Raw genomic sequence first — 27,822 nt, forward strand, 5'->3', positions numbered from 1 at the left:
AAAACAAAACAAAAATTTATAAAATAAATAATCTCTGGTCCCAGACAAAAGACTTGGGGTCAAATTTATTAAAGCCCCTTTCCCATGTGCATTGCTTTCCATTAATCTGGTGGCAACTGAACGTGTCAGTGTCATGAGTGAATCATGAGTGCTCTTCTGTAACATTTTGAGATGGCAGTCTGACTAGGTGGCACTGAGTAATATATGCATATCTCTTGCAGCGGGATGATGTGAACCCGATCAGCTTCTAAGAGGAATCTGACAGAATCTGTCATCAAATGAATAAATAACAGCAGTGTTCAAACTTCTCATCATGGTTTTACCTACAGTACTTTTTGGCAGCACCCAGTTGGGTTTTTTCTTTTTTTTTTTTCTGCGTCAGAGCCAAATCAGCCTGAGAAAAGTATCTGAGCTGTAGCTAAAGCTTCTGCTCTTTGTCTGACCATAGAGCAGCATCTTTATCTGCTCTCATTCACTACCACTTTGCTCCGTGTTTTAAGCTCGATAGGAATATTTATGACGAAACTAAAACTATAATTGTAGAAACACTTGCAGAATTTTGTGCTGGTTCAAGCGGTTTTTCATCTCTCGTGCTGCAGAGACAAAGGCCGTGTCCTCAGGTGATGAAAACATTTTTGAAACAGTTGAAAACAGCTATGCTGTTGCAGTAAACCAGTCATAGTATGATATTCAACCAGCTTAAACATGTTTAAAAGTGATATTTTCACCATTTTCTATCCAATATCACTTTGTATTATACAACCACTGTTAGCTTAGCAGGCAGATATGAATTGTTATGGGAATATGATTTGAGAAAACGGTGCCTCTGTAAAGACCATTGTATTACACCTCACTGCATGTACAAAAGGGCACAAACAGTCACTTTTACACCTTGGCTCTTATTGTCACTTACCAGGCAAATATGAAAGAAGTGTGAGAAACCTTTACAGAAAAGCGACCTTTGTCTGAATAAGTGAATGCTATCATTTTGAAAAATGGATGAAGCTGTGAGTGTTATGGTATCTGATGTGGGAAAAGGGCTTTAGATGAGCTAATTAGCAAATGACAGCAAACCAAGGAATGGTTCAGGGTCACAAATCTTAACTGTAAGCTTAAATGAAAGAAAAACTAAAATGAAAGTTTAATCTTTCAAATATTGTCTTTTTCCTGTGGTCCCGTGAGAAACAATTGCCGATCTTAATCGCACTAGAGTTTTGTAAAGTCCACCTTTTAAAAGTAACCCTGCACTCTAAGAATGAAATAATCTGTTGGAATAATATGGTACCACGATATCTTTAAGCTACAATTATGAGGCAGAGACCTCCTGTGCTGTGTCACAGCTCCTCGGAGGTTGGTCATTAAGCGCTTTATATGTGAGGAGAGGGATTTTAAATTCTAATTTGGATTCCCCAGAGAGCCTATGAAGATATTGGATGAATATGATCGCTCTTTCTACTTCCTGTTAGATCTCTAGCTGCAGCATAGTGGATGAGCTGGAGGCGTTTGGAGACCTATTCTTGGTAATATGAAATTACAACTGTCAAGCCTGGAAGTAATAAATGCAGGGAGTAGTGTTTCTGCATCAATTTGAAACGAGAAGTTCCTTATTTTGACATATTGATGCAGTGCTGGAGACTTTGTGTAAGTTAAAGGACACCAGTCAGACATACCAGGTGGTTCCTTACAAAGAATCGTCTGGGAAGTCCTTTATAGTGACTGTTCTGAAAGGCAGGCATTTTCAGATCATACCTTTCAGGTGACAGGATGAAGTATCCATCTATTAAAGTCCTGATTGAACTTCAGCCAATCAGATGAACCGAGCAGAAAGACACAGACCCAACCTTTATTCCATTTCCAAAATTACAACTTGATTGCTCCACTCAATTCCCTGTCTTTGTATCTTAGTCCCTCTCACCAGTGATCTGAGCACAAGAGTTAAGGGAAGTCATCAGGAGTGAGGAGGTGAGGTGAGAGCCCTTTAACAAAATGAGACCATTGTTTAGCTGCAACTTATCGTTTTGTTATTGTTATTTGTATATATATATATATATATATATATATATATATATAATTTCTGTTTGGGACAAAGTAGAATTGAAGTCTTAATCCATTTCAAAGTGTTGGATTCATTTGCCACACCCCCTTTAGAAGGAAAAAAAAACAAAAACTACTGCATATGATACACTTATAGCTCCTCAAACAAGCATTCTCTCTCCCTGAATCTTTCCTCTGGGGGCATTTTTGGACTTGAAACATCCTTGAAAATATTTTGCTGTGAACAATTTCCAGGTCACAAACAGGAGGACAGAGGAGCGAGGAGACAAGGAGGCCGAAATATGAGATGAAATAAGATAAGCCTCCGGTCAGTGAGTAGGAGCTGTAATTGATGATTGTATTTGCACCAGAACCTGTCCTTATTAAGCAGTGTAGGATCCAGAAGTCAGAGGATTACTCATATGCGCGTATAACCTGTTTATGAGACTTCTCCTCGCAGTGCTTCTGTCTTCACTTTTGTGTTTGTTTTGTATGAGGGCTCAGAGGACTGAGCTCCAGGCACATCTCTAATCAACACTCTTATCTGCCTCCCTCCTGTGACAACAGCCCATGCAGTCCTACAAGATAACACTTATCTTGACACGTGAAACATATTGGCAGTCACATGGTACTTTGATTTTATTTTATATTTAATACTTTATATTCATAGTGTCTTAGAGTTTGGAATAAACATCAATATGTAAAATTACAGCAAATCTAACATCAGTTTTTTATTGAGATATTTACTGAAAATAAGGTAATTCTGTACAGTACATTTCTGAACTTGTCCTTCCGTCCTAATTCACACAATGAAATTGAGAAGGATAAATGGAGGTATAACAAGCCTGTTTGAGATATAAGAAAAACTGCAGCCATTGCCATGGCTCTGTGCGGCTGTACTTTGCAAAAACAAAGTTTTCAATTAAATTCAAAAGACTTTATTCATCCCAGAGGCAGAATTTGCAAGGCATGCAAAGTAGTGTGATTAAAAACTATGCATAATTACAATGATTGTACACGTGACGTAGCACTGACCTGAAAGAACCTTAAAGAAACATTGCTGTGGAAAACTTTAAAAAAAAAAAAAAAAAAACCTGGACACAGTATCATCATCCTTATCATGCGTAACCCATATAACAGCGTGAACAAACCAAGCTCACTGCACTAGCTGCTCAGTACCTTGTTTGAACTTGCTCTCGATCAGCATTTTATTCTCTGTGTGATGGAGCGCTAACAACTGCCCAAAAAAAGGTAATTAAGTCTGTTGTCATGTTCAGCACAGTAGTCCCTTTGCACATTCTGCATGGGCATAATTATTCTTTTAGCTGAACTGACGTGTCTAGATAACTACAAATCTGGGATAACTGGCAACGTGGGGCAGTTAGTCAAACAGCTCGGCAGTTATACTAAGGATGCCATACAGCGCTGATGAGCTGACGGTTTGATTGAGTAACATACCCTTGAAGAGGCCCAAGCTTACAACTAAAGTATTCATGGCTCTCAAGTGCTGTGCATCTGCATTATTTCTGAAGACTACGAAATATATATAAAGGAGTAGACTCACTGCTTGGAAGGCAGCCACTGCTGCTTAAAGGTGGAAGAAGCATGAAGTTTAAGAGTTCTCATGTGCAATTAGGTTGCTTAATTTTTGATGCATTAGGACTTGGAAACTGCTCTTAATAATGTTGAGGAGGAGGTTGTTTGGATCTTGAAAATCCCAAAAGACTCTATTAAAGTGGCTGTGCTCTATATGATTTAGTTTCTCTGTTTGCAACTGTAAATGCAGTAGTGATGACTTCTCCCCCTCTTTGAATTCAATACATTTTATTCAGGCTTTTTCTGTAATTTAAGACTGAAAATGCTCATCTTAGAGGCATTCAATTATCTGATTATGACATTGTTCGAAGATCCTACGAGGTACAAAAACATTTATCAAACATATTTTGAATCACAGATTCATATGTAAAGTATCTGAATAATTCTAGGTACGTTTTAAAATGCTTTACAGGCGGATTTCTTGGAATAATCATGAAGATTTTAACATCTGAGGTCAAATTTTTCATCTTGTATGGTCATAAGATGTAGAATGTAATCAGCCACTATCTTTAGTCATACTTTACATCTCTTATTATACTTTTTTTCCTAATTCAAGTAAAGATTAGATTTTATGTAAAGGCTAAATTTTGCATGTATTTGGAAGTTTTTAACAATCAAATGTCACGGGGCATCAGATTTTAACATAATACCGGCTTGTTGATGAGCAGATCTGACATTCAGCGGTGCGATTCAGTTACTCCCCACAGGATACATCTTCTTTCTTTTTCTTTTTCCAATTGTATTCGGCCCCTCTAGATTTGACTATTTTTATTCAAACAAAGCAAAATCCAACCAGGGAACAGGGATCTTAAACCGAGGTAAAGGGAGAGCATTCGGCACAACACTGTGCTTGTGTCCCAAAATACAATTCTGCTAAAAGCTGACAACAAGAACTGAATGAAAAAATGTCATTGATTTTTATTTGTCATTCAACCTTGAGTACACAGCTCTGCAATTTTAAGACATCCAGATGCCGAGGTCTCAAAGAACACAGATCTACGGTTAATGCTCAGTTAAAGGCTGGCAATACACCAAGTACAGTTTAAGCAATATATTTAATGTATCTCACACTGCATGACCTTCACATAGCACCATAATATCAATTACTTTAGCTCTGCTGCTTTATACTATGCAGTGTCTGACATTATCTCATAACTGTAAGTCACATTTCATATCGGTGTCACTAACTTGTTCCGTTGTAAACATAAAAAAAGAAGATAACAAGTACCAAAATCAAGGGGAAAAAATCTGAGATGTAAGACACAATTAGTGTATGATTCCCTCTCAAAGTCTCTAAATATAACAGTAAAGAATATATTTTTGTCATTAACAATCACCAAGTTTTGCAATCCACTGTTCATATAAACGCTTATCACTGGTCCAAAGGATGGATTAGAATGTTTCAAATGGTTTTACAACAAATGACATCAAACTGAACTTTTACTAAAGTTTTTAAAAACACAATGCCCGTGGGGAATGTACGGAGCCCCCTAGGGGACACAAAATAAAAAGGACGGACTTCTGCGAAATCTCGCGAAAATGCTGCTAGATATTTCTTGCAAAGTTGTGCGAGATCATATGAGATCTCACAAGGTCGTATTCAGGACAATGTGCATCTGGGTCAGTTAGGCCCATGGGAAAGTAGACACAAAGCCGTGTCTACTGCTGAGCACAGTTTTTATCTCATTTTATTTTAGGCCCTTTTCAAAATAAAATTCAATACATTTCTCCCACTTCAGGTTTGTGTCTGTATTTGATCTCGCAAAAGTTGTTTGGTATCTTGCGGAAGTCCGTCGTTTTTTTTTTTCCACTCATCATTTTTCCCCCTGTGTCCCCCATGGGGCTCCATAGCAAGACAGGAGGCACCAGAGACCATTCCAGGGGATCAATGTAACACAGTCGTGTCCCTTCAGCAGCAGCTGAAATTAAGTCATAGGTCTACATACATTATGTATAACTATGTACAAAGTATTTGTTTTTTCATCTCATTGACTCAACCTTCATTCTACAGCAAGCTAAATAACTGAATCACTGCCCATCGGCTAAATCTGTTTTCAGTCAGAAGGAGGTTCTCACATTGGTAACCTCACCTGCATGTTTTGGAGTGGTGTGTGGAAGCCGGAGTTCCCAGAGAGAACACACGCATACACCAGGAGAACATGCAAACTCCGCACAGCCAGCTTTCGCAACAGAAACCCTCTTGCTGTAAGGCAACGGTGCTAACCACCACACCACTGTGGAGCCTTTTTGTGTGAATCTGTTTGTGAATATGGCTTTCATTGAAAAGTTCTTTGGTATTTTTCTAGTCTTGTTGACCAGCCAAAGAACGCAGTTCATCCCCCTCCCCGTACAATGCGTCAGATAAGGCTGAGGGCACAGCTTTGAGACTGACACCTGATGATCTGACAGAGGCTGTTTTGAACTTTTGATTTCAGAGGGATTTTCAGTTATTGATGGAAATTATTCTCAAATAATGAGCTTCTGCTCTGTAGAATGGAGTGAGGGTACACAGCTCTACACGCTACATGCTATAGCACTACACGCTTCAGATAGCGACGCTCAATATTAGGAAGATTTCCACAACACAAAAGTAGTAGAGTTGGAGGGACGCTGCCCCCTTCAAAATTATACTCTTCCTTTTTTTGGTGATCTGTCCATTGTCCTCTGCATCATCACCAATTTCTTTCACCAGATGAGGTGCAAATGACACTTTGGATAATAATGCTGTTTGTGAATCGTTTGTAGCTTACATTTTGTGTGACTGTTTTAGCATAAGGGAGATAACCTTCACTGTTTGCCCTTTGGCATCGCAATAATGATTGCTTGTTTGTTGCCACTGCTCCAAATGTTAGCATCGCTAATTTGCTGTCATCTGTGCTCTGATTGGTCCGACCTCTGCTGTTTGACCTTTTGAGTGTGGGAACTCACTGAAGCGGTTAACAGGTGCCACAGTTGCACCTTGATTCAATGTTCTTTCACGGGTGTGTCTTTCTAGATCTAGTTGGGTAATGTTAAACAGACCTGAAGATATGCTGAACTAGATTAGTCTGACTGAATAAAGCTTTGAGTTTTTGTTGCCTTTATAGATACTTGATATTTCAAAATAGGAACACATCTGATCATTTGGTTGCGAAAAAGCAGCTGAAAAACTTTCTGTAGTCTCTGTAGGCCAGGAAGTTCTCTTTTAAGCAAGGCTAATTAACAATCTATATAATCCCCAGCATTACATATCATCATTTTTTATTTATGTTGTGTTGTAGAGATATATCTCTGCATATGTCGTGAAGAGAACAGTACATGTTGGAGTGTTTTTTTGCTGCAAATACCACAGGAGTCCTTACATATTCACAGAGCCGATTTATTCCACCCACAGTACATGCAGATGAATATGTTGACACGGACATATTCCTAATGAATGCGTGGATTGGCTAAATTAATGGCCCCATCATCATAACCGGTGAGATATATCATTGTAATCACGGTGAGACGTTAGGCAGCCCAAGTGGCTCTTTTCCCATCATGTCGCTTTAGCGCTTGTTTATTTTCTTTGTTCAACACAAATATTGCGAACAGGAATGATCCCTCAGAGAGACAGAGACCTGCAGGTTTTACTTCTTCTTCTTCTTTTTATTTTTTTGATAAACACTGACATGAGACTGGCTGTTTATATGTCAAGCACAATGAGTAAACCATTACCAGAATCATTTCTGATATAAGTGTTGACCCGTGTGCTGTAATATGTTCATATATCGGCTTTTAAAATGAATGCTTTTGTTTCAAAAACAGAGACAAATGCAGCTTTGTTCCTAATGAAAAAAACAAATTAGATCTGGGATATTCACAGTGCTGGATGCAGGCTCACATGACACTATTTGCCAGGTATTATAAATATACTATTAGCAACGTTAATGTGGGAAGCATGACACGCAAACTAAGTTTAGACAACAATATTTTCAGTGTGGTTGGATTTATGCGTTGTTTACATTAAGCATCATGTTTCTTTTGTTGTCAGTTGTTTTTAAGTTGTAGTATGCTCATACGACATGGCTAATCTGCGACAAGGAGGTAACACACAAGGTTTTTCCCTAGACTGATCTTCTGACTCATCTGACTGATTTCCCTCAAGCAGTTCAAGCTGTAATGCGGAAAAATTCCGTTCATCACTGATGTTTACCTGGTGATTCAGTCTGTTTTCTATAAGCCCTTTTCGGAGAGTCTGTCATCATATTGCAAGCATTTGAAAACATAAAAGACACATGGGTGTTCTTGCCAACATTTAACCAGTTATTTCTCAGTTTCTAAGTGTCTTCACCATGCTCGCTATCAAGTTTGTTGTGTGTTTGATGTTTTTCTTTTCTGCGTTTTACCCTGCCTTGTCCCCTGACCCTATCGGTTGCTCTTTCATTAGCTTTAACTCCTCCCCCATCACATGTTTGAAGTGATATTTTACAAGCACCTGGCAGCGGTGGCAACATTACTATACCGAGAAGCTGATATGAACATGGGATCATATGTAATAAGGCATATATCAAAAAACCTAATACAGAAACATAGCTTAACTGTACTGATTAACTCTTTAATCTATAAACACAGTGGCACTTAGTGTTTTGTTTGTGCGATGTCTACAGTCATAAATTTGTATTCAAGTTGCACACAAAGCCATGAGCTGGATGACTTGCCTACCTCAGGGTTAGGTCAGAGAGACGAGGGGTAGATTTTGGACTAGTTGTCATACCAACACAGAAATCACACAAGGAGAGACAAACATGCATACACACACTTAAATCTACAGCAGGCCAATTTAGGATCACCACTTGACATCCTTGTCTGTGGGAGGAAGCTGGAGCAAATGTGCGCACGGGGGCTTCATGTAAGCTCCAAACAGAAAAGATTCAGTCAGCCAGCTAGGTCTCTCTCACTCTGAGGCAACAGCACCCTTGTTGGTGGTCAGCAAATTAGGGCTCTTCAGATTCTTACTGAAAGGGCATCTGTGAGTCATGTAATAAAGTAGTCGTCTTCCAAACAGGAGATTGATGGTTTGATCCTCAGCTCCCCCACACGTGAAAACATCAACATGCAACTACCAAACACAATAGACCGGGCAGCAGGTATATCATCGCCTCGATTTCCTCTTTTGTTGTGTCGTGTCTGTGTCATATACAAATGACATCACATGACTCTCAGGCTGCCTTGTTATAACGACCCCACCCACATTGAGGTGATACTGGAAATGGAAAACGAGTAGAGTCGAGTCAAATCGAGTACAGCCTCGTCGGTACTAGTGGAAAAAGGCCATTAAACATAGGAGGAGAGTGCAGATGACTGTCCGGTTCCCCAAAAACATGCCCATGTGGTGTTTGTTCATGCAAAAGATTTACGCTCACAGAATAAGCGACCTCATGTGGTCGTGAGAGCAATTTAATGGGAACATTTATTTTTTTTAGCCCTAACCGTGATCGTTTTCTAACCCTTCCCAAGTAGGGTGACCCTATCCAAGTGCTGTTATTTTCTAAAGCCAACTAGCAAATGACAACATTTTGCATCTAGTGCTCACATGTAACCAAGGAAACCAGCGAAATGGTTTCCATGATGTTGTAAAACTAGTGTATACTGGATCAAACCATGATCATTTTTCCAACCATATCCAACTATTGCTATTTTCTGAAACCCAACCTGGAAATGTCAAAAATGTTTTAAGAAAGTGTTGTTGTGCTATTAATGGAATCTGTGTTAGTCTCAATCTCACATCTTCCCATGGTTGATAGCGCAGCGATTAGCTCCTCAATCCACCCCACCTCCTTCCTCCTAATTAGGACTTCTTGGCTTCTTAAACAAAAGATTTGAGAATGACATCTGATGTGGAAAAGCTCATATGAGTCATATTTCCCTCCTACCAATTGTAGGGGTTGGCAGTTTACTGGACACAGAGCCGTGACTTGAGCCATATTGGAGGTAATTACTTATAAGACTGTTTCAGTTGGTGGACTTTTTTCATGGATATAGTTTCACTTTCCAAACTCGCATCTCCCTTTCACCTCTATCTTTCGTGCTTTTGAGAGGACTGGCAATTTACTGGGATTAAATTGTGTTTACCATCTGTGCAGAGGCGATAAGAAGTGTATATATGGTATGTAAAATATTTATCCTCTCATTTTCTCCTTGTTGGTCTCCAAAGGATGTTGTTGGTAAGGTATATAATTTGTCATGATAATAACACCTAAGCTGGACTGTATTTTTCCAATAAAGTTCTAAAAATACATGTAAGGGGATCATTCTAAGTAACCGCTAAGGATTTTGACTTGTAAAAGAGCTGGTGTCATGGCTATAATAGCAATTGGAGTTTTGCATAAATAGAATGCCAAACTTTGCTTGTGCAGTGTGTACTGCTAAATTCAACAAAGAGGCTACTAAATGTTCAGTCCTCAGTTAATGACTACTGAAAAACCAGCGATCGCTATCTCATATGTTACAGCTTCCTTTGTGCTCTTTTATCACACTTAAAGTTTCAGCACTCCCCCTCCCATGACTGGACTGTACAGTTTCTCCTGAACTGGAAATTGGAAGGCGGTGTAAACACTGTGCCAGGAAACTGTGTCACTGACCCTCTCAAATTAAATGAAAAACCACTGATGGCTACAATTCTGCAGGAGGCGCTGACTATAGCTTCGACCTTGAGTAAGCAAACAGGAAGATAGCGTGGTTGCTTAAAATTCATATGATGGGGAATATTGAATGCTTTACACCATGGGTGTCAGATTTTTATAACAGTGCAATGACAGTTTATAGATCTAGATATTCTATAGAAAATTTTGTGTATTTTGTGACAAAATCTAAAAGCCTAGAGTCCATGTGATTGAACTTAGGTTCAAAATACATTCACTCAATACTTTCTGAACTATTTTACATTTTAAGAAAATATGCAAACAGAACTCATTGTCCTATTGAAATTGGTGAAACTTGCCGATTCCATCACTCTACCATAGAAGAAATAAAGTGCAGTTGTGTATATTTTTAGACACAAAGTTTTGTTGTATCTTAAAAACTACATTATATAATAGTAGCCTTACTTAGTTGAAGAGAGGTCTATGACCTGACCTTTTATACATTAGTGAGCAGATTTTACAGTAAAAAATAACACAAAACAAAGCATACTGTTACTTGACCTGAAACAGCTCTGCCATGAACTGTCCACAGATCACTGAGATGGTGAGTCAGTGTTCATTACTTTATAGGCATTTAACAGCAATTTGGAATTGTATTTCCGTAAGTCTTAGGGACTTGGAACAGATTCTTAGAAACTAACAGAAGCAAACAAAGGCAACGAGATGCAGAACGTGAACGCTGGCCAACAAAAAACAAGGGATATGTTACCATCTCATAATTTGCAGCCATTGATTGTGAAACTTCTCTCCAAGCCAGCTTTAGACAAGAGGACACATGTATATGTTATATTTTTTTCTGATGAGGCTCAGTTGCTCGAACTGGTAGTTCACAGGAAAGCACAGTTCAAACACTGCTGTTGTTGGTATTATTTTTAAAGGTCAACATTTAGTGGTGTGTACGGAGTGTGAAATACATTTACAGCTCAGCAACATTAGTTTGCTGTAGTCATTACAAATGAAAACCCTAGTTCATCATAGTGAATTGATGTTCGGACCATTTCACACACTGCAGTCCTTTAATTTAGAAAGTTATTGTTTTATGCTTATTGATATTTTTGATATTGATATTTTTGTGGGGGGTTTGTTTATGTGTTTTCGCCCTACCATACCACCACAAATGCCCTAAGGATGTCATTGACCCCGTTTTCTCTGCTGAAGTGGAAGAGACTGATGGCGTAACAAAAGCTGTGACAGTGTAAATGGAGCTGAGAGTCGTTCAGTGTTGAGCTCCCGTAACACTGCCACCAGTCAAAACTGTTTAAAAACCTCTCCTGATGTTCTGCGAATCAATCAATCGATCTTTATTTCTAACACACTTTTCATACCAAAAAAAAAGATGCAAAACTAAGTGCTTTACATAGCTAAGAAAATAGAAATAATAATAAAAAACATCACTGTACGCATCCAATTCCCAAACTACAAGTCCCACATAGACATACACACAGTTCATACACAGAAACAAGAACACTGGAAGTTTGAATAAAATTGGAATGGAACACAATAAGAATGGAATGGTAAATACTGTATAAAATACATGGGTTAAATATTAAAACAAATTCATTAATAGTACAAAAATATAGATGTGTTCAATAAGTAATTCATAAATAAATTGGTAAAACACAGAAAATGATAAAACAATTTTTAACAGAGACTAAGAAGGAACTAAATATAAGTGAAATATTGACTATGAATCCTAATAAAAGCTTTTTTTTTTCATATCAACACTAAAAGATGCTTCTCCATTTGCTTTAGTCTCCGCTTTAGGAATAAATAAAACACCAGCCCCCGTTGAGTCAGATAGATACTTAGGACTAAAACCATTAAGAGCTTTAAAACTTGTAAAATAATTTTAAAATCAATCCGGAAACACACAGGAAGCCAGTGCAGAGATTTTAAAACTGGAATAATAGGAGCTCTCTTTCTGGTCTTTGTCAGCAGATGATCAGCTGACTTTCTTAGCAGCTAGATGGATTTATAGTCTTTTGCATCAGAAAAACAAAAGTAAAAAGCTATATGTTATTAAAAAAATGACTTTGATGGCATCATCTTGGGAGCTTATGAAACAGTTTTTGCAAAATAGTTATAACATCTTAATTTGCATTTGCTTATAAGTGGCTCTGGCTGTGTTATTATTTCTGCATGATTTAAAACATTGCTTATGAAAGTACAGCACATCTGATGGACTGTCAGAAGAGTCCAAATTCAGCGGCAAAAGCTTTTGTAACGAACCAACTATTGTATCAAAGTGACTGGTGAAACTAATCTAATTTGACTGCAGCAGAGCACGATCGTGCTTATTCTCTTTATCGGTTTTAAATGTCACAAACCAAGCGTGTGGACAGACGAACAAAAACACCACGAGGCTGCTCGAGAGCTGCATTTGCATGTGTTCAATGTGTTTTTATCACAAAGCTCATTAGAAATTTGTCAGTGTTCCAATTAAGTCTACATGGCGCTAAAACCTCAAATTGTTATTCATATTTGCATTTCATGTATATATCAGAATATTACCCTATTTTAAAATGTCCTCCCATTTAGTAATGGGAGTGAGAACATGACATGTTGCTGTTAAAGTCCTGTAATTACCTGTATATATAAATGAATACATGATAATTAATATCCTTTGGGAGTCCCACACTAGATTTTGTCACTGTAACCAAAGACAACACCTGCTACTTTCACTGATTATTTTCTAATCTCTTGAAATTTTGCTAGTCAGTGATGATGATTGTCCATCCCAGAAATTTACAATGAATAACAGCCTATTTGTGCTGTAGAGGAGAGGAGTAACTTGGGTAAACACTCTTATCAGCCTGGCTTAATTGTATATACATTACGGGAGTTCTGGATATGAGTTTAACATATTTGTCAATTATCTGAGCACTTCATGTAATCAGCTTGTATAAGCGGCTTTTTCAACTTTACTTTTATGCCTTTACAGGTGCGCACAGGAAGACGTTGTCACACACACAGCATGGCTAAATCGGTCGAGTATACTGTTTGCTGGAGAAGACAAGTGGTCAGTGGATCCCAGAGTGAGTCTGGTGACCCTTAATCAGGAGGAGTTTACGATCAAGATTGAAAACGTGGACATGACAGATGAAGGACAGTATGTGTGTGCAGTCCAGACAAGCAGTCGACCGAGAACAACCTCAGTGCACATCCTTGTCCAAGGTAATTAAAGATGAAGGAATAATACTATTACTGTGACTAGTGCTACGTTTCTGATTACACTACAAAATAATGTGAATTAGGGACAAGAACATATTTATATATGGTACACATATATATAAATGTATAAATACAAGTATATATTGTGTGGCATTCAAAACTTTGTATAACCAGCTATGTTAGTACAGGTACCAAATTTTGCAAACACTGCAACTGAGTCTTTTTTCTGCCACATTTCTTTGGTAATCATTTCAAATGATAATACATTGCTGTCTTGTCTTGCTGTCTTTTTTTTTTCTTTTCTTTTTCTGCTTGTCTACACTCTAAATCAAGAGTGCAATCACACAAGAGTATAAGTGAATAAGCAAAGAGAGTCAAAACAGACATCGGATGCTTTTCCCGATGCTCATTTCCTCATTCATCGCACCACTGGAGCAATTAGAGGATAAATGCCTTGCTCAAGGAGTGGGAGGGGAATGTGGTTCTCATTCGCTGCATTATGTGAGGTCAATGGAGAATAGCAGTTAACATGCTTATGTTATAATGATGTGTGGTGTTGTGCTAATGTCCTAATGAGATGCAGGATATACTGAGGTGCACTGTGCTTTGCATTTGTGCACAAAGCATAATAGGCAGTTTAAGGCTGGCAGTTTGATATGCAGATCCATGAAATGGGAAGCGTTCCTCATGAAATGCCATCCTCATGTCCAAATTAGAGAGGAAAGGTTTGAATTTGTTCTGCGCTCAGTGTTTCCTTTTGCCTAACAACAGTATCCCATGACAAAAAAATTTAATGTATGATCATCCAACATTACCTACATTTTAAAGCGAACAAATTTTAAACTTTTATACTACATCATCCTGAAATTAGATAAAATGGTGGAGTAAACGAACAGCTACATGAAACTCTTGTCTTCCTCAGAATGGTACATTTCAAAGTTTTTTTTTCTCTCACACACATTCACAAAAAAAATGGTCATAAGAAGGCTTGGTGCTGACCCACATTTTCTCAATAAGTGACTGGGATCTAGAATTCTGCTTTCCCTGCCTCTGCTTTTTGCTGTAAATGTTTGAACCAAAAAAGCGATTCTAAAAAAGAGGAAGCTAAATTATTCAAAATTACAAGCAAACTGAAGATTCAGAATGGTAATGCATCTGCTTTAGTGGCATTCAACAATTAGAAGGCTTTTTCAACCAAGAGCTGGCCAAGCACTCAGGAGAGCTTGCTCAGCAAGCTCCAGGCTTCCAAAGGTCTAAAGATCCCAACTTCTTTGCACCAGAACTTATTTAGTTAGCTTCCTTCGTGGCCAAGTAACCTACCGGTTAGTTCTTGGCCAAATTCTTGGCTCCTGAGCTTTTGGACAAGCGAACCTTAGTCAGTAAGTTTCTGGATCAGCTCCGGCCTCCTGCGGCTTGCTCAGCAGGTCAAGAGCCTTTCATTCAGCATTTCAGTCACGATTGGCTCCGCCAAATACTCTACAGGCTGTAAATCTACAGGCTGACCGACATTGCCTTTCTGAGGATATGGGTGAAATCTTTAGCCATGGCATTGATAGCTTTTTAATTTTTTTTTTATCATGATATACGTTGTAACATGTAAATTAGGTTGAAAACTTGATCTTTAGTGAAGGATGTTTTCAAGAAGGCATTTGTCTCCAGAGTGTTTGCATCCAGGCACAACTCTGTACACTTTGCCATCTACACAGTTATATACACACAATATAAATGTATTTCTAAAGAGTTTGACCTTAGATCAAAGATCACTACTGAGAGTCAGCAGAAGAATGTAGTTGTTTATTATCTGTTATTGTTATTCATATCTAATTACTGATATTTGAACCACCAACACATTTTATGCAACCTTATAAACTCCATGTATGTCATCATCAGACAATATAATACAATAATACATCTCAATAGCACAGGAATTTTCAGTCCATCGTGTTACCCCTGAAGTTTTGCATGCATATATATATGCAATGTAGCGAGCAGGTTGTTGGTGCAGAGGTAGAAGCGAGCACAAACACATGCTGCAGGCATTTTGAATGGTGTGGGCATAGAGGTCACTGCTCTTCAAACCTACATTGATATCTTCAAACCGGCATCCTAATCTTCCTCTGGTTAATTTTCATGGATGACGATAACTGAAGTGCGCTTTCCTATATTCAATCACAAGATCTGTTCATTAGTCTAAGTGATCTATCTCAGGCTCTACAATAAAACACTAAAAAGGCTTTTGTGTTGTGATGAACTTGTTTCGATTATAGTTGAATCAACGTAGATAAAAAAGTCATTTGGGTGATGATAAATGTAGTGTCAGAAATATCTTTGCAGATTAACAGATTTATTTAGTGGTTTTAAACAAAATTCCCAAGAAAGGAAAAGCAATTGTTTTTGAGTAATTTACATGGCGGATGATATAACTGAGCTCAGGCTCAGACACTTATTTTATTGCTGCGTCGATGCAAATTTATTCAAAGCCTTAAGAACAGTTTGCTGTCATTATCTGAAGCGTATGAGTTTGCTGTTCAGTGTAAATTAGCCAGGAGTGCTAATTATATTATCAGTAAAAGCAGCTTCATAAGCACCGCAATAGCAAGTTTTGTGTTGGAGATAAGCACTTGTTTGTTTTTTACAAAGAGCTTATTATGTCCTCTCCTTCTCCCTTTTATAATAATCTCTCTGAGCATCTTGACGGTTCTTTTGCTGGCCATATCATAGTCATGTCATGTCAATGAGACACAAGATCTCAGTAGTTACCATCAGCAGTTTAAGAGAGCCATGTCCTGTTTTTTTTTTATTTTATTTTAGGTCCTAATTACATCACTGTTAACACCTGTTCATTTACTGAGTTAATGTTACAAAAGGTGAGATAATTCCTTTTTATAATCTTCATGATTATGTGAATCTGCGGCACAAAACATTATTTTCAACTGCATTTATTTAACCATGGTTAATGGCTCAAGAGACACAATGAGGGTTCATTTCAAATTTTGTGGTGAATTATCTTTTCAAATATTTTTATAAGAGCACGTTGTTACATTGTCACACATTTACACCCAACATTTTTTAGAACATGTAGCAATGGAAAATGAAAGAACAGATGTAAATGTAGGATACAAAATACAGATGAAGAAAAAATAAGCTAAAATGAAAACAAAACTTTAATAAATTTTAAGCAGTGCCCGGCATTATTAGAGTTTGATGAGTATATTCCAAATTTTATCCCCACAGAGTGTCTGAAATCTCAGTGCCCATTTCTTCCTCCCATTTTGTTTTCACTGGACTGATAGATTGCAAGGTGTCATATAAATATAAAATATCGATTTTTCAAAGTAAGACATGGGCCGGAGGCATCTATCAAGTCAATAGCCTTGGAAAGTCTCTAAATTCTGCAGATGTGTTCAATTTTGTGGTGAATTATGAGAACATCACGAAACATAAGTTTATGAATGAGACGGTAAAGTCTGTGAAATAGCAATGTTTGTCCACCAGGTGAAAAAGGAGTAGTTTCTCAATAAAAAACTCAAAAATTGTGGAACTTCTACACTTGGGCACAAAATTGTTATAAACTTACATTTGAGTTACAAAATTACAACATACCTTTGTTTTGCATTCCATGAAAATGTCACACATTCTCAAAAATGTTGAACATTTTTACAGCTCCAAAAACATTCCAGGTGAACTATTTCTCTTGCAAGTGTAGCATGCTCGTGTTTTTCGAGTGAAACAAAAATGTGGCATTATACCCAAACTGTCAAATATCCAAACCAGTGTGATCCAGGAGTTCCATTTGACCCAATATTGTCTAGCAACTTTCAATTTTGTAACATTTGGTTAGGTTTAGGAATAAAGAAAATGCGTTGTTAGATATAAAGAAACACAGTGGCCTGTGGTGAGAGATACAAAACAAATAGTTATTCCTAGATGTCAGTTAACACAAGGTTACAGGTTCATATCAACTCCCCTGAACACATTTCCACATATGAAACAACAGACAGAAAAAAACATTAATATCTCAGAATTTCTGAGCCTTTATCATGACACCACGACATATTGAACATGTGGACAAATGTACCCATCATACCTTTTCTTATTGGACTTGGAGCTGGAATAAGGCAACTGGACAAGACAACAGGAAAGCAAGAGTTCACGATACAAACAAATGTGGCTACAGTTCAGGTGTGGAAGGTAATTGGTGGATCATGTGGTGATTGTTACGGGGAATTGTTTGTGATTGCCTGTGGTGTCTGCATTGAGAAAAAAAATGGTGACACATCGCGTGACTGTTACATTACCAGCTCGTAAGGGATCCTGTAAATCCAAAAGTCTCCAGAAGTGATGTTTTGAAGCGATGCAGCGAGCTCCTGACCAAACATAAGTATGTGACTGATTGGGAGATGGAATGCTGAATGAATGCAGCAGAAGAAAGCAATTTAATGGTAATATTCAGTAACCGACCATGGCCAGGAAACCCAGAGTTAGAGGTCGGGAAGCAGATAGGGGAAAAACTGCAGGTCTTGCTATGGTGGTATAATCCAATCTTCAACTTAAAACCAAAATTTGAACGTAGCTCGAACTCACTGTTTCCTTGGCAACAGCAAAAGCAGGAGAATACTGAGTTCATTGAAGCAGCCGAGAAACACTTGGAATGCTAAAGGCCAGTCACAATACAAGGTGCCGGGTCACTGTATATGTTGCTGCTGCTGCCACTACCTCAACAACATGGGGAATGAAAGCGTTTACCACCTGAAAAACATCTAGATTCGACTGCTCCATTCATGTAGCACGTACTGCAGAAAGAAAAGATTTCTTGGAAATTCTGTTGCCAGTTTTTCAGTCTTAAATGCCTACAGAGACTGGTTATTTCACTCATTTCAGTATCGGCCTTTGCAAAATAGTTTTTACTACCCCTTGTGACATGACCAAATAATGCTGACATTATTGTTTGTTTATCTAACGCTTTAGTGCAGACTAACAATTACAGCAAATTAAAAGAAAAACTGCAATGTGCATTCAAATAAATACCCAGTGAACTTTTCATTGGTTTCTCGAGCAAAAAAGAGAAAAATCCCAGGGGGAGATTTTACAGCAGATTGCTTTCTTTATGCAGCTGCCACCCCTGTGTCAATGTTTTTAAATGTCTCTCACTGTCTGGATGTAAGTGGCCTAATGGAATGAAAAGTGTTTTAGTCGTTTGGTGGATCACTTCCCTCCTGTTAGTTCTGGGAATATGGTGTTATTTCGTTATACGTTACAGGAATATGATCCCTGTTTCTAGTGTCTGGGGTGAGGGAGTAAAATATGAACTTCAGCAATTCGTAGGACAAAACCTTTCAACACTCCTTATCTTTGACATTGGTCAGCAGATGCACAGTATCTACCATAAAGATACATAAGAGTGTCGAGTCATAAATGGGCTTCATTTATATAGAACTGTCCTGATCTCATTCACCACTCAAAGAGCTTTACACTAAAAGCCACATTAACCCATTAAGACATTCATTCTTTCCACTGAAAGGTTTTCTCTACACACATTCACACACTGTTGAGAAGAGTAAGGGTAATTTGTGGGGTTCATTAAGCAAAAACAGAAAAAAAACACTTTGACATATAGAGTAGAAGCCAGGAACACAACCTCGGACCTGATTAGTGGACAATCTGCTGTTCCACAGACAGGCCCATCTTTGCTGTCACATACTGTACTGCCATTTGTCAGGTTTTCTCACTTCTTCTGTCAGCACAGAAGGTAGCCTATATCACTAGCTTTCAGTCTAGCTGGTCTATATAGTTAACCAGGCACAAACCACATTTCTGGAAGAAAAAAGGCCTTTTTTTCTAAGATGCAAGAACAACTTTAATCTGTGGTTTGTTTTTGTATGTTTGTCACACAGGTACAAAGGAAATCAACACTTCATAATTATTTTTGCCCAATATTCTGCTGGCTTTCATTCGAACTGAGGTTTCTGATTCCAAATCCCACCCTGTTTTCCTTCCAGAGATACCAGTATTTATCACAAGGGGGAGTGAGAGCAGGCTTACTTTCGACACGTCACTGCTGATTCTGTTTGGATGTAACAGTAGAAAACATGACCAGGTGAAAAGCCTGATGCGGTTGATGTGCTCATCAGCATTGTGTGAAAAGTGTGTTCAAATATTACGGGGATAGGACCTATTGCTCTCTGCGTCTATGTTAAACTACAATGATCAAACCTCATGTGGTCATGCGGATTTAATTTCACCTGTGCTTTATACCTGCAAAACAAAATGTCTAACTAGCAAATGCTAATATGTAAGCATACTCAGCTAAATATTGACTTTTTGTAAGCACTAGACTGAGCTCTGATTACCACTGCTGGGAGTGCTTCACAGGCCTGCCAGCGAGCCGCATAAACTCATTGTCTTGTTAAACATAAAACAAATTAGGGTTGAAAAATAGAAGAAATTACCTGGGTGGAAAATGTGATCTTTCTAACCCTTAGATGGATGTTTCATTAGATGATTTACATAAATCGTTGCACACTGGACAGAACAGTTTTTTTTTTTTGTACCTTGTATTAAAGTTATATTGGGGTCGTATTCATTGCCAGGCTCTGTTACTGTCATTATGGATCATCTCCTCAGACTGCACAAACGCCACATTCTGATGCCCGCAGGTTTACTCTCTTTAGAAGTAAATATCCATTTCACATAGCCGAGCAAATCCTGCAACTGCCTATCACCAAATATCTAGATGTTACTTGAAATAGGTTGAATGTTTCACACTGTAATTAATTAGCACAACCCACTAAAGATTGGCTAATGCTGCAATCTCACACACATATTATCTTTTCAATGACAAACAAATCTGCAAAAAGAAAGAAGGTTACAGCTTCACTGAATTCTTCTTTTGTTTTTTTTTTTACTTCTAACAATTATTGCTGCCAAAAAACGTATTTTAATTCAATTCAGGATTGTGTTTTTCATAAAGGGCTTTTTGACCTGTAAAGTGTTTATGTCTTAAGTGTATGTCTCTCATAGTGTACTAATTACAAACATTTTGAAAAGGAACGCTAACATTACAGTCATCCACCTACACAAAATTGAAAATAATAGGGCTACGACCTTTAAGTTAAGCAAAAGCCTTAATTATAAATACTTTTACTGTTATTCAGAGGTTCAATAGGTAAATTACCTATGACTTTTGATATAAATAAATTTAACTGGCTGAGAAAAAAACAGCCTTTTTGAAAGTGACACAACACAATATGTTTCTTTGGTATCTAATTAGAAATTTCTACTCTCAGTGCAGTGTAAAATAGTGCAGTATACTTGTTTGGTGCAGTAATGAATCCTGCACACTTTTCCAGTATATCAATCAATCTGCTAGAAAATAGCAAATTCTCATAAATAACATAACTGGGTTACTGAATTAATCAATTCAGTTTAATTTATATGGCACCAAATTACAACAAATGTCATCTCAAGGCACTTCAGTAATATTGTCCAATTCAAGCCAACTGGAGTTCAATTCATTGTAATCATAATCCAATCAAATCCAACTAATTAAATTCAAAATTAATCCAATTTATTCATACAGAGCCAATTCGAAAACAATTTCCTAGCTAAGGAAACCAACATATTGCACTGAAACTTCTACTCAGTCCAATCAATTGATGATCCCTTTGTGTTGACTTGAATCTCAGAAAGTCAGTGTTCATCTAAAAAAGAGTGAAACACAGCTTTACACCTGATGTTGGAAGGTTTAATTACCATCGGTGTCATCTTGAGTTCACCTCAAATATCCATACCAGTGAATAAAGCTGTTTCGGTACTACACTGATTTGTTGTCTCTTTGCTAAGTCAGTATACTGCAACAACCCTGAAAAACAAAACCCACAGTGTTCCTTAAACTCAAGAGAGTCATTCTCAAACCGGCAGTGTTTACTGCTAACCTTTTCTATATATACTGTATATTCTGTGGTTGATGCTCTGTCTGAGAGTTGTGCATTTTCTTTTTCTTTGTTAGACCAGACTGAGCATAGAAGATGCCACTGTGTACTCTGAAATGACCTGACTTTACTCAGCTGGTGCGATGTACTTTTTGAGAAATATTGTACACACTGAATGTATATTTTACCTTTCACATTTCCAGTTTTCAGTCCTCCATTGGCTCTTTTATGCTCCCAACCAACACTTGCTAGAAGGTGATCTGTATTCGGTAGCAACTGCATAAATTTGCCAGTCGCATTAGGGTTTTATCATCAGTGGAAGTACATGTTTCCAAAACGAAAATGTGGTAAATAATATCATTCCGAGGAGTGCCGTCAGAAAGGTCTTATGTCAGACTAAAAGATGGGGAAAATAATGTATTTGTATCATCAGATGGCAAAACAATTGATTTGGTAGAATGTGAGCCCAGCACTAAAACATACTGTTTATGAAGAGAGATGAGGAAACAAATAGCCAAAAAAAAAACTATTGGTTTTAGAATGACAGGTTTAAAATAAAGCATCAATCAAAGGAGCATACTCAATTAAAAAAAAGAAAAAAACAACTGAATAATGTCAGATAAATTCCACTTCAACCCTCCAGGCATTACTGCCCAGAATGATTAGATATAGACTTTTTTCCAACATAGTGGCCATGTGAAAACATGCTAAAAAGGTAGAATAATCACTGCATTACCTCACATTTGTTTTTGCAAATTTTCAAATTCAGTCACTTGCACGGTGAATAATAATAATAATAAAAAAAAGTATGATGACCTGTGAAGAACATCCTTTAAAGTGCTGCATTTTTCTCTTTGAGATGATGTGAGGCGCCACCCCTAAATGTCCTGTGCTTGATTTTACATGTAGAGCACAAGTTTTAGAGGTTTCAACACACCTGGATTCACACTGTCAGGGTTTGCTCCAATGCTATTAAGATGATTGTGATGTTCATACACCGCCTGTATTGCTGCCTGCTATAATTAGCTATGATAGTAGGAAATGTTCTAAAGTACATTACTTGACAGCTTCTGTGTGTCTGAGGCCTTCTGAACCATTGCTAAAAAGAAGCCACCCTGACATGCTTGCTGTATGCTTTTGTTATTCAGAAAGGGTAAATGGGGATCAAGCTGACATCCAATAAGTTATTGATAGAGATTTTGTCTTACAAACATGTCTGATGTGACTAAACAAGTTAAAGCCCTAGTGGCATACTATTCATACAGTGATGATTTTCAAATGTTAAGAAAGGGATGGGTCCTTTTTTTGCTTTGAAATGGAAATGACTGAAAGCTTTGTTGGACAGATCTGTCAAGGGGGGAAAAATAAATGTGTTTTCTTTTGAAGAAGAACACCTAAAAAGTGTTATGTGTCTAGACGAATAGCAGTGACACAGCCATCATTTACGTTTTGTACCGAGATGGAGAAGAAACATCTTCAGGTCTGTTTTTAGGATACGCGTAATGAATATGAATGTTGACACACGACAAGTAGGCAGCTGCCTTTTAAGTGTTGGGTAGCCGCATCACAATGCTGTTGTTCATGAAATAATTCATTTAAGTGAACGTACATTTATTGATTAACTTCTTCTCAGAGCCTTCTCCATCACCTTAGGACATTAAACACACCATAGTTTTAAAAAAAACCTTAAAAGTTCAACATTTTCAGTTATTTACTGCTTAGCTTAGTTTATCTCTTTTACCATCACCGTACCAGCCTCATATCAGCTTCTACATCTATCTCTGCATGGTGTCTCAGTGTGTTAGCACGGAATATAAATGCTGCCGTTAAACATGTATAGAAATCCGATCAGTCTCCTGTCTTGTTGATCTGAAATGCTTTAATCAAACCCAGTGTCTTTATGTACACCTTACGTCACATTGCATGAGTAGCAGGCAGCATTTGGGTCAGCTGCACATATGTGTTTGATACTGCAAGTGTATTAATTGGTCTACAGTTTCACTCTCACGTCTAACAGTTGGACAATGGCAAATCTGCCGCACAGTCTCTTGTAAAATCAAGCTTCAGTGTGCTTCTCCATCTGCTCCCTTTCTTTCTTCTTCTGTTCAGTTTATTTTTGCATCATCTTTTGTGATTGGAGGCTGATCCAAGTGATTGTGTAGCTTGAAATAGGTACAGTCTAAACTGTCACAAATTTTAGGGCTGCACGCAGATGGCCTCAGAGGAACCCTCTCAGACTGTTGCAGATGATTAACTGTGCATCACGCAGGCCTGGAGTCCATGCAAATGTACGGCATGTTGATGTTATATCCTCACATCCCTTCAGAACACTTTTTGGTATTTTTTGGATATCTTTTTTATTGCAAGTCTTACTTACAAATCTAGACACTGACATCGTGTTGTTACATGGAGAAACTCACACTGAACTGAATTGATCCCCAAAGAGAAATTATATAGTTGCACTGTAAATTATTAAGAATTTGAAATCAGTTTTCAAACCGTTGGAAAGTTGGAAGTGGATCACAAAGAAAGCCATGGTTGAGATCTTTTAAGATGGCCATGTATGTGTTGCATTGTTGTTTGTAGTTTGGCAACAACTGATTTGTTGGCGTATAGAACGCCTACAGCGTTAGCTAAAAACAAATGCCAAACACATTTGCTTTGCCAAGGGAACCTTTATGAATGTAAAGTTTACCTTGATTCCCAAGCACTGCTTCTTTATCTATTTTTGTTACCATACTTTACATATAATAGTGCTGAAGCTGACAGGGGGACAGGGAAAAGAGAGAAAAGAAAAATAATGATAAACGAGACAGAGATAGAAAGAAAAGGATCATAGAAGACAATGAAAAAGAAGAAACCAGACGACTAGCTGTTATATCTGTAGAAACCAAACACAAAACATCCGGAGAACCATCGTGAGTGCCTGAAACTGGACAAACAGAGACAGGGACTAAAAAAACAAAAAAAACAAGCAGCAACAACACCAGCAGCAAGTACAAAAATCATAACTGTGGATAGCCTACGGATGATTTGAAACCACAGGACGACACAGCAACTTTATGATAAGCATGTGACTGGGTGAATGACTGTGTGAGTGTGTATGAACATGCAAAATATGTGGCATGGGTTTTACATGAATTATGCTCAGTTATGATGAGTGCAGAGGGTGATAACACCCCCCTCCCTCAAAAATAGGATAGATAAAATGTCTCTATTTGCACCAAGTATAATAAATCAAATTGTATGTTTTTTAAAAAAACTGGTTGCAAAAATCACTTTATTTTTATCCTGACATTGTTTTACAGTAGTTACTAACATTTCACACAGATTAGTTTTCTGCCACATATTTTTTATGAAGTAGGTGTATAAAGTAATTTAGTTTCACCTCCAAATGCAAATGAGGTCATGGTCTGATATATTTCAGCATTCAAATTTCGTAGGGGGGGGTTTGCCCGGTTGGGAACTTGCTGATTGTATGCACACACGATTATTAACACATTAACAAAAATCTCTCTTTAGAGCATTTATTTTGTTACTTTGGTGAAAGTAAGAAGGTCATACATTCCCCCTCCTTTTTTTCTTCTTTGAATATCATGTACATTAACAGCATATTGGAAGCTGTGCAGTAATGAACCTTGTTTACTGCCATGAAGTGACTCTGCAGCAGAACTCACAGTAACTTTTGTGTCAGCAGAGATATCAAATCTAGATGAAAGTCTAATTTAGCAGAGCTTTCCTTACTGCAGGCCATAATGGAAAGAATAGGTACTGAAGCACTTGAACTCCTATACATTGTATTTTGAAGTCCTCTTACCGTGTAATAACACTGCTGGGGACCCTGATGCTTATACTGCAACTGTGATTGGAGTCAGCTGTGACCACTGGATTTACTGAAACAACAAAGAAAAGAGTTTTTTGTTTTTATTAAAGACTGCCAGTGGCTTGCACAACAAAAGCATTTACAGCAACGCTGAACCAGACAGTGTCAGATAAATTGCGCTTAATGGAACATCTTAGTTTAAATCATGTACATTTGTTAATTTCTGCTTTAACAGCCATGTTTCTGCTGTAACAGCTACTCTACACCTTAAGCTGCTTAGCCACCCGTTTTTGCTTTTCATGACAAAGATTTAGATAACATCTCTGCGAATGACTGTTTCTGTAATCTTTCATTCTGAGATCTTACTAATGAAGCCTCTCTGTCTGTCTACGTGATTTGTAAAGGTGGAAAGGCCATGAAGGTTTTCTAGATTGCAAACATCTGGCTTCATCTTTGATTGGCCCTCTCAGTTGAGCTGGCAATCTCTCTTGAAAGAAAGACAAAGTGTTCAATATTACTTATCATTTGCTTGGTCAGATACAATTTGGTCGGTGCTCTTTTGAAATAACTCTTTGGAATTTTTGCACTGAGCCCTTGAGGATATTTTTGAAAAATAACTGCTTTGGCATTATCTGCCCTGAAATAACCACATTTTTTTCTTGAAACTGTCTTTTATTGAAATTAAATGCCATAGAAAGTGCATGTGAACATTGTGAAATCAGGAAATTAAGCTTTTTAAGCATATACTTCACAGACATTGAAAACTGACAGACTGCACTTCTTAACCTCCTCTCAAGGAAATTAACCACCCCGGTATTCTGATACTCTGGATAATTCTGTGAACACTTAAGGCGGTTGTTGAGGAAAGTTGTTATCTCAGAGCTCGTTTCGAAGACTTTCCTTGAGAAAAAGATCATGGTAGCCATATAATTGTGTGTTTGCTTGATTGTCTATGTTTTTGCAGCTCTATTTTTTGTTAGATCAGCCAACACAAAACAGTTAGGGTTAGGGTTAGGGTTTCTCTAACAGTTTCTCTTTCCATCAACTTACCAAGAGTTCAGTCGTGTAGAATAGTCTCGAAACAATTCCAATGAATTTATATATTATTTCTAGGAAAGATTTGAAGATTTTACATAACATGATCAGAACCTAAAAGGAAGGCACACCAATATGACTTATATGTGTTAATATGTTCTAAATACTTTCTCATACCAAAACATGTTGTTGAAAACACATTAAATGTTTTCTATTTCTTCAAAAGTTCCAAAGTTTATCAGATATTTTGAACTACAGTGCCTGCCATTCATTCATATACTTTCTAGTTCTATAATGACAAAGAATGGCCAAGCTTGACAATTACAATATTAATATTGTAACAGCTTTTATCAGCCAGAGCCATGGTCTTTGTTTCCTGTTGAAAGGCAAAAAGAGAAGTAAACCAAGTCTTTACACGTTTCCTAGATAACAGACAGACCAAAAAAAGGATTTAGAAAGACCCACGGTTGCACCCTCACCGAGTCCTCTCTGATTGCTTTTGATACCGTTGTTGACTGGTGCTAACAGAAAACAACTCACGGTGTGACATTTTTCATTGGAGGTCTATGTCTCTTTGTTGTCGTGTCATCACATCCCACTGGATCTCAATGCTTAAAAACGAAAGCTTTCTGCATTTACAGAGGTCAAGTACACAAAACAAGTCTCAGTTGTTTGCTGTGTCATTTTTATTACCTCTATCATTTAGCTCTCCACCTGAGAGCCGCACATTTTCTGTCAAACACTGACTGAAAGTCGTTAAACTTAACACCGCTCTCAGCCATTCAGATCTGCATTCATACACAACAAAACTGGTCGGTAATTACACCACAAATCAACAGTTTGGATTTGAATTTACCCGTCTGCTGAGATTTTGTAATAACCAGCATAAACAACGCCCACAGTCAGAGTCACTCTCCCCCTCTGCTCACTACATGTTTACCTTGATCAGTAGCTGTCAGACGGTGGAGCTCAGTTAGCATTGAAATACGGCAACTGCACAGACACCGCAGACCAACACTTTCTCCTTCACACCTCTTTGATCATCTTCATCTTGCTGTACTTTTCAACTAATGTCTGCAGCGTTGTCTTCCGCTGGGCTTGGGTTGAGATAAGAAAAAAAATAAATAAATAAAAAATGTCCAACAGATTATATTTATCCCACTGTAATATTTAGAGTCTGGAATTTTTTGCAGAGAATTCGCCTTACATCACCACTGCGCATAATGCACTGCGACATAAACGACATAAACAAGTCTTTTAAATATTGCTTTTATAAAACCAAAGCCACTGTTAATGTAATAAGTCATAAAAGCCATAATAATTGGGGTTCCTTTTAATGATGAAAATTTTTTAGCACGTTCCTTTGGGTGGCAAATTTATTATAGATATTGGTCTTAGTTCCATTGTCTCTGGCCATGTGGGTGGATGACATGAAATCTGGCCACCAGGAACTCACAGGCTATTAGCCTCTAACTTGCATCTCCCTGCTAGCCCTTATACTGACCTTTTGTTCTTTTCTTGTTTTATTCACTTGTAAATCCGAAGGTGGATTCCATCTATTTGGAATGTG

At 37.7% G+C, this 27,822-nt stretch overlaps 1 protein-coding gene across 2 annotated transcripts in view; it reads left to right on the top strand.

Moving 5' to 3' along the window:
• The window catches only part of ntm (neurotrimin), a 366,426-nt gene that overhangs the window by 305,492 nt on the left and 33,112 nt on the right, over positions 1 to 27,822 (top strand). For both annotated transcript variants that reach the window (XM_072375719.1, XM_072375718.1), the window contains one exon: positions 13,234 to 13,466. In XM_072375719.1, the coding sequence (XP_072231820.1) occupies positions 13,234 to 13,466 (233 nt within the window). The remainder of the gene's footprint in view (positions 1 to 13,233; positions 13,467 to 27,822) is intronic.

Source organism: Leuresthes tenuis, unplaced genomic scaffold (assembly GCF_036924035.1).
Source record: "Leuresthes tenuis unplaced genomic scaffold, fLeuTen1.0.hap1 SCAF_21, whole genome shotgun sequence".
NCBI lineage: Eukaryota > Metazoa > Chordata > Actinopteri > Atheriniformes > Atherinopsidae > Leuresthes > Leuresthes tenuis.